The sequence below is a fragment of the Amblyomma mixtum genome, chromosome 4 (genome assembly GCF_055824585.1).
Source record: "Amblyomma mixtum isolate Tamu chromosome 4, ASM5582458v1, whole genome shotgun sequence".
Classification (NCBI taxonomy): Eukaryota; Metazoa; Arthropoda; class Arachnida; order Ixodida; family Ixodidae; genus Amblyomma; species Amblyomma mixtum.
The window spans coordinates 95,310,928-95,324,082 of NC_143015.1; the positions used below are offsets into that span (position 1 = coordinate 95,310,928).

The 13,155-nt window shown below is 50.5% G+C and overlaps 1 protein-coding gene across 2 annotated transcripts in view; it reads left to right on the forward strand.

The window, feature by feature from the left end:
* The window catches only part of Myo10A (unconventional myosin 10A), a 142,575-nt gene that overhangs the window by 87,288 nt on the left and 42,132 nt on the right, over positions 1-13,155 (forward strand). For both annotated transcript variants that reach the window (XM_089587152.1, XM_089587153.1), the window contains exons 21-28: positions 1,948-2,111; positions 4,161-4,428; positions 5,460-5,695; positions 6,368-7,302; positions 7,909-8,011; positions 9,655-9,729; positions 9,814-9,884; positions 11,113-11,220. In XM_089587152.1, the coding sequence (XP_089443278.1) occupies positions 1,948-2,111; positions 4,161-4,428; positions 5,460-5,695; positions 6,368-7,302; positions 7,909-8,011; positions 9,655-9,729; positions 9,814-9,884; positions 11,113-11,220 (1,960 nt within the window). The remainder of the gene's footprint in view (positions 1-1,947; positions 2,112-4,160; positions 4,429-5,459; positions 5,696-6,367; positions 7,303-7,908; positions 8,012-9,654; positions 9,730-9,813; positions 9,885-11,112; positions 11,221-13,155) is intronic.

The following is a 13,155-nucleotide window of genomic DNA, read 5'->3' on the forward strand; positions in this document are numbered from 1 at the left end:
TGCGTCTTTGAAGCGACTTAAGGATGTAACGCTACGCCATTTCAACTTGATCGTACGTACTCCTCAGTTTTCTGCCCCTCGCTTCGCTCGACGTCAGGTGAGTGTTGGAAATATTTGTAACACTGATGTCCTTCTTGGATGACTACTTAGTGTTTATGTAAGCTCTGAAACAAGCATGTCTTGCTTGCAATCTGTCCTTCATACCCAACAATTCTGAACAAAAACATTTTTCAGTGAGAAACCGTTTATGAACGCAGCTTTTTTATGTAATGTAAGATGTACTATAACAATTAATTTATCCGCAGATAATCCGACGGCAGTTTCATTTTTTCTATTAACGTCTTTGCTATAATCAATAGCGTTCGCCATTGGTTTTATATGGTTTTATATGTTTTATATGTTTGATGCGATCGATGGAAAAACTTAAAAAAAAAAATTTTGCTACATATAAGCATAATGTACCATTACCTTCAATATTTCCCCTAACAGTATCTTACCTTCTAAGTATCTTACTATTTCCCAATTTTCAAAATTTTTGTCTGATAACGTTGGACATGACTTTGTTGCTGGCTCATGAATCTATGAGGCGTTACACTTTTTTTAGAAAAAGCCGAAATTGACGACTGTTTGGAACAGAACAACGGCATAGATGTGAACTGTTGCCTCTTATTGTAATTCACAACAACTGTTCCCTCAGGACGAGTAGCGTCTTACTGATAATTTTGAATGCGCACTCACAAAACACTGGTGTCGGGAGAGACGAGGTGCGCTTTTTACTTAGCTCAGCTACCGAGCTCTATATTTAGTGGTTAATAAAACGATAGCCCGGCGACGCGCAAGCAGCGGCCCTGCGCTTTGTATTCGACCCGGTTCACCTTATGTCGAAACGTATCGGGTATTCCCTAGAGCTCGCAAAGGTCTCGGCCTTCTTGTTTTTTTGTATTTTTTCCCAACTACTCTGTTTATTGATAAAACCTAGGCACGTACATGCCCTGTTTCCTTCGAGTTTACTACACCCCCATGAAGATGGCCGCTTGTTGTTTTCCGTCGTCCGTCGTAGCGAGGTTACAAAAAATAACATAAAATACGGTGGCATACTGCGTCACTGTTGCGTACTGTGGAAATAAATTTTTTGTACCGTGCTCCAATTAGATATTAAGCCCTTCGTGTCCAGGCTGTTCCACCGAGCTCACTAAGACCTCTATTGAGCAATAAAAATTGTCCATTCGTTCACTATGGCAAGTTTCACAGCTGGTAAGACCGAAGAGCTCTGCTTTAAATTACCCAAGACAACTTGCCAGCATAAAACAGCCGCGGTTGGGTCTTAAAAAAAAGAATTGCAGGGTCACTGCAAGAGGCATTTGCCTCGTAGCGGACTCACCTTGGCCGATGAGTGAGCGAGTGAAGTGAGTGAAGTGAGTGAGTGAGTGAGTGAGCTAGCGTTTATTGAAGAGGATGGTGGCTGGGGTGCATGTGGGTGGGCCTTCAGTCCAGGGCTCCTCCGGAGGCTTCTACCGACCTTCTGGCGATGACAAATTGCGCTGCCTGGTCGTCCAGGCATGCACTGGTCAGCTTCAACTCCCACAGATGCAGGGCCGCGTTATGCGGCTTTAGATAGGGGGGGGGGGACATGTCCATGTGGTATGTATTAGGGTTGGGATGTCGCCAAACCATGGACATTTATCTTCGTAAAGTGTTGGGTGTAGGCGATGTAAATAGTGTAGGTTGGGATAGGTGTTTGTTTGAAGACGCCGTAGGAGGCAGGAGTCTTCAGAGGAGAGGGAGGGATGAGGAAGAGGGTAATCATTAAGAAGGGTGAGGGTAGAGGGTTGATCATTATACGAAAAGAATTTTTTGCGTATAAACCGGGTGGCTCGCGACTTTGTGAATACCTTGAAGAATAAATAAAAGGTTCATGATGAGTCTGTCCCTCCTCGATGAACGCAGGTACGTGTCGGATCACGGTGACAAGGACGGCTACGCGGCCCACTGTCAGCAGCAGCTGCTGCGCTCGCAGGGCCGCGACGCCCGCACCTACCCGCCCTGCATGCTCGAGTGGCAGGCGAACGCCAAGAGGAGCCGCATGGCGCTGCCCGCCGCATTCCACGACGGTGAGCGTGCCTGCGACATTAGACACCTTTAGCATACCGTGTACCGTGTTACCGTTACCGGAGTACCGGGTGCCCGCCCACCGCCGCTGATCCCGCGCTGATTGGTCCCGATGCTACACGCGCGCGCGCAGCTGCCGGGTACGTGGGCGCCGTCAAGGCGATTTGCGCATGCGCTTTGGCTGCGCGCCGGCTCTCGGTACTACGGTACTACGGTACCGGTAGCGCTCACGCGGTACACGGTATGCTAAAAGTGTCTATTAGAGAGTCATAGCACAGTGCGGTCCGCTACCCTGAACCAGTTCCGCGGGGCGCCACTGCGCATGCGCAGAACGCCATGGGGGCGCCAGAAGGCGCCACATTCCCGTCAGCTGCGTGCTCGCCTGCCGCGTCGGGACCAATCAGCGCGTATACAGTGGTGCCCCGCGGAAGCGATTAAAGGTTAGCGGATCGCGGATCGTACTATGCTAAAACTCTTTTTTGTGACGTCACTGTTACTACTGTCACTGCTGCTAGAGCACGTAGCAGCTTCGCGGCGCGTGCTTGAAATGATGCGATTCTAAATGTCGGGCTCTTTTATAAGTTAAGAAGGTCTTGACATAAGGCACGGAAGTTCTCTGCGTACCGTGGTGTTCATCCTTTCCGTGAACACTCGTGTTCGTTATTTTGTATACTGTATATTGCAAAAATTGCATACCAGTCGCAGAAACGATGACGCCCCTTTCATGGAAAACTGGCACACATAACTGCACCTGAAGCAATCTATAACACAGGAAGCATGCAGACTTAGAAAGTTCCTCACTTTCGCACTAATTATGAGCGCCAAATGTTGGCGTACTGACTACCACGAGCTTTCAACGCTGCCGTGGTGGCTCAGTGGTTATATACAGTTCAGCTGCTGACGCGAAAGACGCGGGTTCGATCCCGGCTGCGGCGGTCGCATTTCGATGGAGGCGAAATTCTAGAGCCCCGTGTACTGTGCGATGTCAGTGCACAGTAAAGAACCACAGGTGGTCGAAACATCCGGAGTCCTCGACTGCGGCGTGCCTCATAGCCCGAGCCGCTTTGAGACGCTAAACCTCATAAATCAAACCAAACCATCAACTCCTTCGTTAACGGGTCCGACTCTAGTGTATATGTGCTAGTGCATGTTTAGTTATTCTTCGTCAGTGATGTTAAGAGGCTGGTATGTAGGTGCTTTTTGTAATCATCGCTGCTTCTGCCTTGTGCACGAAGTACTGTCCTCGCCAAGCCTTTCTGGTTGAACCTTGCAGCATCACGAGCTGTATTTTTTTTTGTTCGAAGCTGGAATAAGGTGCCTCCAGTTGACTGTCGCGAGATTCAAGAGACCTCCGCTGGTAAGAAGAAAGAACACGGAGCACAAAATGATGCAGTGTACAGCAAACGACGCGAGAGCGAATCAGTGACGTCGTATACACGGGAGAAACGCGCGCACCTGTGTTCACGGTAATGATGACCACCACTGTGCACCAGTGGACGCTCTGTTCGGCATATATTCGATCAGCGTGCTGTGTAGCCTCCAATAGCTAGATGCAGCAATATTCCAGCTGTAAACCAGCTTGGGTAAGCAGACGAGAGCGCTTTTATCGATTGCACTTCAAGGCTAATTGCGCTGACCACACATATAAAAAAAGCACACACTTCCATCTATACTATTGAACTAGTACCCATACTTTTCAAGCTGGAAACCATGCCTTTCCAGCTGGTAGTCTTCCGTTCTAATTGGAACGTTCTAGCTGTCCAGCTGGGAAATCTATGCTGCCAGATAGCTCCAGTAGGATTTGCTTGGACATCCAGATCAGAAACGCCACTCCAGCTGGAAACCCAGCTGGAATGGGTATCCCGGTCTAAAGACTGCCAGTCATCGCTTTCATCTGGGGAGTCTTTGCGCTGAGCAGCAAGCATTTGCTGAAAGGGGAAGTTGGGACATATCCGGCCTTTAGAAAGATGTGGCGAATTCCAAGTGCACGTGACAGCGGGCGATATAGCCGACCAAGTCCGGAGGCTTCTGACCGGTGGCCGCGCGCGCAGGCACCGAGCCTTCCCTGGTAGCCGTGGACTCGTGGACGACAGGCGAGGAGTTCGCGGCCCCGCTGGTCCAGGCTCGAGGCATCGAGGACCTTTTCGGATGGACTGTGGACCTGGAGCACGGAGAGTCCACCACCTACGGCCTGTGCGGGGCGGACTACGTGTTCGACCTGATCTCGGAGACCGAGCTGCCGCCGGCATTCCCCGTTTGCAAGTCCTACTTCCTCGTCTCACACGACCCGCACGCCACGGCGCCAGCGTCAGAGACCTCGTGAGTAACCCGATGCATGAGTCGCCTCCGTGTTCTCGAAGTAACTGCGTATATGTGTATCTATGAGCTATCGCACACTACACGGGCCTCTAGAAATTCTAGAGGCCTGTGTACGGTATGATGTCAGTGCACGTTAAAGAACCCTACGTGGTCAAAATTATTCGGAGCCCTCCACTACGGCATCCTTCGTAGCCTGAGTTTCTTTGGGACGTTAAACCCCCATAAAAACATAAACGTACCGAATTCAGTTTTCTGTTCATCTGTGTTACGATTTGAACTAGCTGGCCCGCCATGTCGGGGAAGAGGGTTGGGAATAATGCAATCTGTGGATCGCAGGCCCTGTTCCGTTTTTTAATAGATTTTCCTCTGGTTTCATTATGAGCATGCATGCAGGTTTTCTCAAATTAGGTCTCCAGTAACCGTGGGGTTCCTTGAGTGCTTCTGGGTTGACTATCGTAATTTGCCAGTATTTTAACACGATAGCGTTAAAGGCCGCGTTACGCAGAATATGCGGTATTGGCGTCGTGAATGATAAATACGGTGGCGTATGGTAGCCTAGGCAGCCGGCCCCGTAGAAGCGACCTAGATGAGCAACCTAGGCCACGTGACATTGTTGGGTCACCACAACCTACCAACCGGATTTTGAGAGAACTAACCACCCTGGCAGGTGGCAGTTACATTAATGGTCGCAAGAGGTTGCTCGAAAAGAGCAACTTAGGTCGTATAAGACCCACTGGTGGGAGCACTTGCCATCGCAGGGCAGAGGAGGAGGAGGAATAAGAGGAAAGGCAGGGAGGTTAATCCCTTAACTGCTGCACCATTGAGCAAGGAGTGGTATTAGGACTCCCACGTATCTGTGAATGTAAAGTTGAAAATGACTGGTTCCGTATATATCGGCATTAACTCATTAATGATGCCGCGTCATATCCTTAAGGTGGAGCTTAGGTGTCCTTTCCAATTTTTTGACGTCTTATGCCGACCGCGAGTTTTGGTCTTCATGGGCATGTGTCTGTGTCCTGCGCTTTGTGCAGGCCACACCATCCGAGTCGGGTGAACACGTACGAGGTGGATCCCGCGGATGTGACGACTCCTCCTCCGGCGCCTCCAGTGCGTGTGTCCAGTCGGAAGGCCCCAACGAGACCCCGCGAGCCCATACCGGTGCCACCACCCGTGGTGCCAGCGGCGGCGGCCATCGTCGGCGCAGGAAGTCGCATGGAAGGCGTCCGGTCGCGGCGCTCGATCGAGTCGTCGCAGCAGCGAAACACTGGTGAGAATGGGAGTGCTTTATTGGAGGGTTGTTCGCCCATTCATCCGATCACATTCGCTACTCGTTAATTCACTTAAGCAACCACCCATTCATTTTAGAGGCGGACTTATCCTGTTTTTTTAGATCGATTTCTTGTTGGCTTGACAACTCAGCCTCTGACTTACCTCTGTGCTCAAAGAATTAGTTGAGTTACTGATTCGGCTGATACTGTAGCTACTTTAGTCGCTTAATTTATGTCTCTCCCTCATTCAGCAACTTCTTTAGATAACATGGGAGCTTAGGTAATGTCTAACTGAATTTTCGCTTCGTGCTGAAATGAGGGTTTAACGTCAAGAGGTTTCATGCAGAAGCTTAGGCGTCCTCATTGAGCAGTGATGCGATAACCTGCGGTCACCACTCTTTCAATTACACTTTTTTTTGGTGTTTTCAATTTAAATGAGGCTAAAAATCACTGATCCAAAAGTGCCAACGTTAAGAAAGAACTTCGGTACTCTCAAATGAAAGGAAAATAATTTTGCAACATTGCTACTGCAATCATTTAAAATTTCGGAGCTTCAGCTAGTAGTTTCAAAACTTCAATGTCCGTGTCTTTGCAGTCCAAATTTAAAACATTTCCTTAACATTTGCGCTGACTGAAATGCCTCTGCATCTCTCCTGCTCTCAACCCTGCAGTCACGGACGGGTCCCTCGACCGCAGAGAATCTCGCATGGGCGCCCGCTCAGCCGCTTCCTCGTCACACGCCCGGTCTCGGTCCATGGAAGACCTCTTGGACGAAGGACCTCCCGACAGCGCCCTCTCTAAGCGGAGCGCCCTCAACGGCCGCTACTTCGAATCCCGCGCCGAATCAGCGGCGACCTCAGCCGGAGGACAGCAGCGTTGCGTTGCCACCGTCCACCACGTGGATGAGGCCACGACGCCCTCCGGACGTTCCCACCGCGAAGACGTGGACGACGTCGACGACGACGGAGGAGCCTCGTGGGGTCTGTCGGCCTCCGTCCTGAACGATCGCTACTTCTCCAGAAGCACCGGCGGCAGCATGGTTCCTCCGTCTGCCTCCGAGACGGCCAGCGAACTCATGCTGGACTCGCCCCTCAATGGTCGACCGGGTTCGGACCGCAGTGAAAGTCCCCAAGTTGACGCCAGGAGCGGTACTGACGCTCAGCGCTATGTCAAGTACTCTGGAGGTTCCGGGGTCCAGGCGAGCCGACGTCGCGGACCTCACTCCCACACGGCCAAGGCCCAGCTTGCTGGTCGCCAGGCTGCCGCAGCCGCAGCGGCCGGAACGTCGTCCGAATGCGCCCGCAGCTCGGCCTTGTCGGACACGTCCGAGGCCCCGTCGCTGGCGTCCCACGTCCGCAACGTGAGGATTCCATCTCACACGTCCGACCTCGATCAGTACTTGGACGACCTGTTCAATCCTGTTCTCCTGGACGGAGGTCTGGATGAACTGAGCGACGCGAGGTCGCTGGCGGCGTCGCTAAGGGGCGAGGTCTTTGACAGCTGCGACGATGAGGACACCGACGACGACGACGACTTGAGTTCGCTGCAGGACCCGCTGCTGCTGACCATGGCGCTCAAGGGTGACGGGCCGTCGATGGATGCTCAGGTACGGCGCGTGATCTTTTCTAATAGGCTCATGCTAAGCGAGATCTTATTGGCCTATGTTATTACTGCTGACATGCGAAGCAACGAATAAAATATACATTGTTGTGGGTGTCGATAAGAGTTGAGAATTGGGAGAATGCGCTCTTCTGCAAGATCTCTAGTACCGCATTTGCTCCAGTAGTGGAAGCATTGCTTATTAAAAAAAAATAAAGGTTGGTACTAATTCGGGAGTTGCGTTTTTTACGCGCGTTGAAATATTTACTGTCATGAGTAAAAATTTTAATTTTAATGGCCAAGGTAGGGGGAGGCGTTTTTTAAGCTAATGCATAGTTTACGCGAGTAAATACAGCATGTCTAATGGAAAGGTCGATAAACTGCTAAACAATCCAACTGCATTGTCAAATCCACTCCGTCATCGGGCACATAGCAAATGATGGCAGCAGTTGCATCTTGCGTATGCTGGAGATGTGCTTCGGTATTGCAGGTATAAAAAGAATTACTTTTTAAAACAGGAACCGTTCACACAAGAGCTGTTGCTGGCGAATGAATTCACTGGTGATCCGAAATTGCGAAGAGGGCAGTAGCTTCATCGAGGATGTCATTGCAGGCGCTGACCATGAATGCCAGCCTGGGGCTCGGAAGCGGGCTTGTTTCTCCCCTGATTGGGTTCCAGGCGATGCAGAGTCCTGCAACTGGACCCATGACAGCTGGTGGGTGGCCCATGGTTAATCCCAGTGAACGCGCTAGCTTAGTTTGTGATGGCATATGACCCTGCTTGCATGAACTGTGCTACAGACCGTTTAGGCCCATGATACGTCACCGCGCTGTATGCGAATTTTATCAACTTACGAAAGATCTGTAGCTGTGGTGTTTCAGCCGTTTAGAGTGGAAAGTAGTGTTTAGGTCAGGAAACTAATTGTACTGCTCAAGCTTTACGCGTAACCTTTGCGGAGTAATAGCAGCAAGGTTGCAGTGCTTGCAGTCTGGCAGCGCAGCTGTTATTGGATTACTCCCGCTGTTCCATCGGTGGCGTAGTAGCCCTGATAGTCACGTGACCCTACGCCACAACGTCACCGCGAGCGTGACTATAGCATCGGTCATGTGACCACGCGCTGTGACGTCACCGAGAGCACGCAGCCGTCCGAGCGCACTCCTCGCTCGCATATCACGTGTCTACTGGACCCCTCTGATTGGTTAAACCACATTGCCACCATTGAAACTGTTCACATAGATTAAAAAAAGAGGTCAGAACAGGTTAAAAAAGGGGTCGTGGGGCGCAACGGGCGCCAGGATGGCGCCACGCAGTTCGTGTCACAAATTTACAAATCGCAAAAGCATGCGACAACTGCGCTGGTCAAGTGCGCTGACTGGAAAGCATAATTATAGTCTTTTTTTTTTAGGTGAAAGCTCAGTTTCTGCTTCTTACTTCGCTATTGTGGCAGTCTTTAAGAATGCATGCTGCATTCGCAGCTCAGTGGCGCTGAGTGCAGTGCTGATGTTTAGAAAGTCTCGATGGTTTCTAACAGTATGGCGTTGGATACACCCAGTCTTCGTTGAAGCTGATGAACGGCTGAAGCTGTGTTTGTTGTCATGAAATCGTTCATGGGGTAGGAAACTCGTGTGTCGGGCCTTTGTTCCCTATGCGAGAGCATCAACATACCTAGCAACGCTTAACAAGCCTATTTAATATGCCGTAATGCAGACAAGACTGTGCCATTTATTGCATCTAAAGGAATAAATATTTAGGCCAGTGAAATTGTTTTTGTGATGTGGATATAGGATCAGCTTCTTTTAAACTAGAAAGTTCAGCTGTTGGGAAAGAGTAGCAATTCGTGTTGAGCGTTTTGGTGCTGGTCGAATCAAACTTGAAGCGGTGCGCTGCGATCTTTATTCTGCTGTGCTTCCCGGACATCGAATGGCATTCGATCCTGCACATCACCAAGGTCACATTCACGCAGGTGAATGAGACCTTGAATGTGACACATTCACGCAGGTGAATGTGACCTTGGTGAATGTTCACATTCCCCATCACATGGTGAATGTGAACATTCACAACGTCACCAAGGTGAATGTTCACATTCATTTTGGTAAATGTGACACCATGCCGCTGCTCAGTGGTTGTAGTGCTCGGCTGCTGACCCCAAGGATGCGGGTTCGATCCCGGCCGCGGCGGCCGAATTTTGGTGGAAGGGAAATTCTAGAATCCCATGTACTGTGCGATGCCAGTGCACGTGAAAGAACCCCAGGTGGTCGAAATTTCCGGAGCCCTCCACTACGGCGTCCCTTATAGCCTGAGTCGCTTTGGGACGTTAAACCTTATAAACCACTCCTTTGCATGCACTTTTTTTTTCAGGAAGCACAGCCAGCGGATCAGGCCACCAGCAGGGAGCCCCGTCGCTGTACAACCTGCCTCTATACAACGTCTCCGGTAAGGAGTGGTTGGAATAGTTACGACCGCTTTCATGAAGTAGACGAGCAAGGCATTCGCATCACTGTGCTTCTTTGTCAACAGGAATGACTGTTCCGATCGTCGATGCGTCGCAACTCATCCAGCAGCAAGTCCTTCAGCAGCACATGATGCAGGTGAGAATGTTTCCTAGGTATAGAAAAAATTAAACTTGAGCGATTAGAGAGCGTATGCGCTTTCGCGAAAATATATTTAGACTGAGAATGTGAAGTTTAAGAGAGATAACGAAATTAATTTTTGGTAACCAGGAACTACGTCAGCGCAACGAAGGGGAAACTTAAGCAGAGCTTATTAGAAATAACAACAATAAAAAGTGCTCACGAGACAAGCAAATGGATTTAAGCCGACTGACCACTCAGGGGAGATCAAATATACAGGTGAAACTAAGACATTCAGAACTTGTCTTTCAACCCAGCGTGTGGTACCAGTTTGTGCTCTTTCTATTGCACTGGTTGGTGTATATATACTTAGTACCGGAAATATGCGTGATTTATCTGCCCTGTTAGCTTCTCGAAGGCTGGGGAGGTTTTGTAGCGAAAGCTACATTGGCCACGAACTTGCGATTTCGCTGTGGCGGTGCTCCGAGGAGGCACAGAGACCGACCTTGAGCTGTTGCCTAGCAACCGCCGCAACTGGCGGACGCCGCGCGCTCGCCGCGCCATCTGGCATGTCACACCGCGCGCCTCGTCGCGAAGCCGCCGCCGTCGTTTGTTATGACGTCACACCGCTTGCCTCGTCGTTGCGCTCGCGTAGCCGAACTAAGCCACTGCCAATTTTTTATCACATTTTTAGCAGGACTATACTACGTCTTTGAGGGGCAACTTGGAAAATCGCTTCTGCCGGAGCGTAGCCTGTTCAGCTAATCTTCGTCCGTGCATTTATTTAAATTTGGGAAAACAAGAGTGTATGATGTGTGGAGAACGTCACGCAAAGTCTCTGCTGATCCTGCACATGTTCCAGAACACCTATTTTCAAATTACCCGCCGTAGTGGTTTAGTGGCTTTGACGTTCGGCTGCCTAGCGCGAGGTCGCGGGTTCGATCCCGGCCGTGGTGGCTATGTTTCGATAGAGGGGTAACGCAAAAAGCGCGCCCGTATGTTGTTCGACGTCAGGGCACTGTAAAGAAACCCAGGTAGTTTAAATTATTCCGGAGCCCTACATGTGCACGCTCGTGACGTTAGACCCTATACGTACTGGATTTTCAAAGGACGACGTTAAACGCGCAGAACAATTCCGCATTATGTCTAACTAAATGGTAGAATGGACTCCACAATTTGTTTTTGTTTATCTGTCTTTCCACTTCTAAATGGATTGAAATAATGCTCGCTTTCTTTTTTTTTACAGCTACAGCAGCGAGCCTTCCTCGCCAATGCTGTGCAGCAGAACCTCCAGATACAGCAGCAGCTGATGCAGCAGAGCGCCGCACTTCAGCAGTTGCTCCAGTCTTCGGTGGTAACTCGACTTGAAACAATTATCACCGAGCAAGAGGCTTTAATTAAAAAAAAAGAACGCTGCAAAAAAAAAAAAACTCGCAGTGCGGTTAGGGTTACCAAGTCGAGTCGAGTAGGCCTGTTGGGCTGAAAGCCGTCTGTCGGGCTCATGTAAACGTTAGCTGATCGGGCTGGGTAAGCCCGACTGCACCCCGTCTGCACCAAACGTTGGCGCAGACCAGGTGCAGACCAAGGAGGTTATACTAGAACTCCTTGGTGCAGACCAACGTTTATAGATCTGCACCCCGTCTGCACCTCGTTTGCATCTCGTTTGCATCTCGTCTGCACCGTGTCTGCACTGTGTCTGCACCGTTCCTGCACCCCCGTCTGCACCCGGTCTGCAACCGGAATGCACCCTGTCGGGATGCAGCCCGACCGGGCCCGCGAGATGCATGTAAATGCTGTCGAACTTTAGGATTTCCTCAATACTGCCTCACGGTCTTTAAACGGGAAAGGCGTTTAAAGACGAACTAATGAAGATAAGTTGATTAAACTTAGCGTGCCGCACAAGTTTCTTGTCCACACCAAGTGGTAAAAATATTCAAGCTGTGCACACCGATACGCAGCAGATATGTCCAAAATAACCAAATTTTGCTATATTTGAAAGGCTGCCGATCAAACACAGCAAAGTACATTCTGAGACTATTTCACATTAGATAAGCATCTATCCCACATAGAGAGAGGGTGCGGTAGATGGTCCTTGGCGATCACAAAATGAACAAGGGAGGGGAAAACCTCAGGTTGCTAGAGCCAACGTTTCGACAAGGGGACTTGTCTTCGTCTGGGCGCCCAGACGAAGACAAGTCCCCTTGTCGAAACGTTGGCTCTAGCAACCTGAGGTTTTCCCCTCCCTTGTTCATTTTGTGATCTATCCCACATGTAAGCCAAACGAAACTGTCGTAATGTTCTCTGAGGTAGTTCATATTAACGAAACTACTGACTTCGTCGTCTGCGATACCACCTGTTGTGCAGTAGGTATTGCAGCTTCGCCACATTGGTGAGTATCGATTGACTGAGGGTACATTAAGCTTTCGAATGATGTCCACATTGTGATGTTCGAACTAGAAAAACGCGTAGAATGCTTCGCGCGGACGTAGCCTAAAATAGAGCATTGCTCAGCCGGAGAGGAGAGAGAGAAACAACTTTATTGCCATAGATTGGCGGGATTTACGGCAGGTGGGCTTGGTGTGGCCCCCAGGTGGGGGCGACTTCCTGGGCCCACGAAATGAGTGCCAGTTGGATGCTCTTGTCTGGCCTTCTGAGGAGTTGGTTCCATCCGTCTTCGGAGGGAGCTGGCAGTAAGGTTCGAGGGGGCGGATTTCCCGCGCAACTCCAGAGGATGTGAGCCTGGGTGGCGGTTTCTCCCTGGTAACAATTTTGGCAGACGGGGTCGTATTCCCCGTCTGTGATGAGTGAAAGTCTAGAATGGCTAAGGATGGAGTGTGTCTGCAACCTGCGGAGCAAGGTGGCTTGCGCTCGATTCAAGTCAGGGTGTGGAGGCGGGAACTGGCGTCTCATCTCTCTGTAGAGGTTGGTAATTTCGGCAAAGGTCTGGGGAGCCTCGGCAAGAGCGTCTGGGTCCGTGGGGCCGGCCGCCCGGTTGGTTAGTCCTCGGGCTAGTCGGTCGACCCCTTCGTTTCCAGAGTTTCCCGCGTGGGCGGGTACCCAGATCAGGTTGATCTTATGGTCGGGAGTGCAGCCGCGAAGGATGCGTGCAGCGGGGTGGCAGATAAAACCTGCCGAGTAATTTTGTATCGCTCTTTTGGAGTCGCTGAGGACTGTGCGCGTACGTGGGTCAGCGATGGCCAGCGCGATGGCGGTTTCTTCTGCCGCTGTCGGAGAGTGAGCTACTACTGTGGCGGTGGTGACGAGAGTAGATTGTGGCGTGGTTGCACAA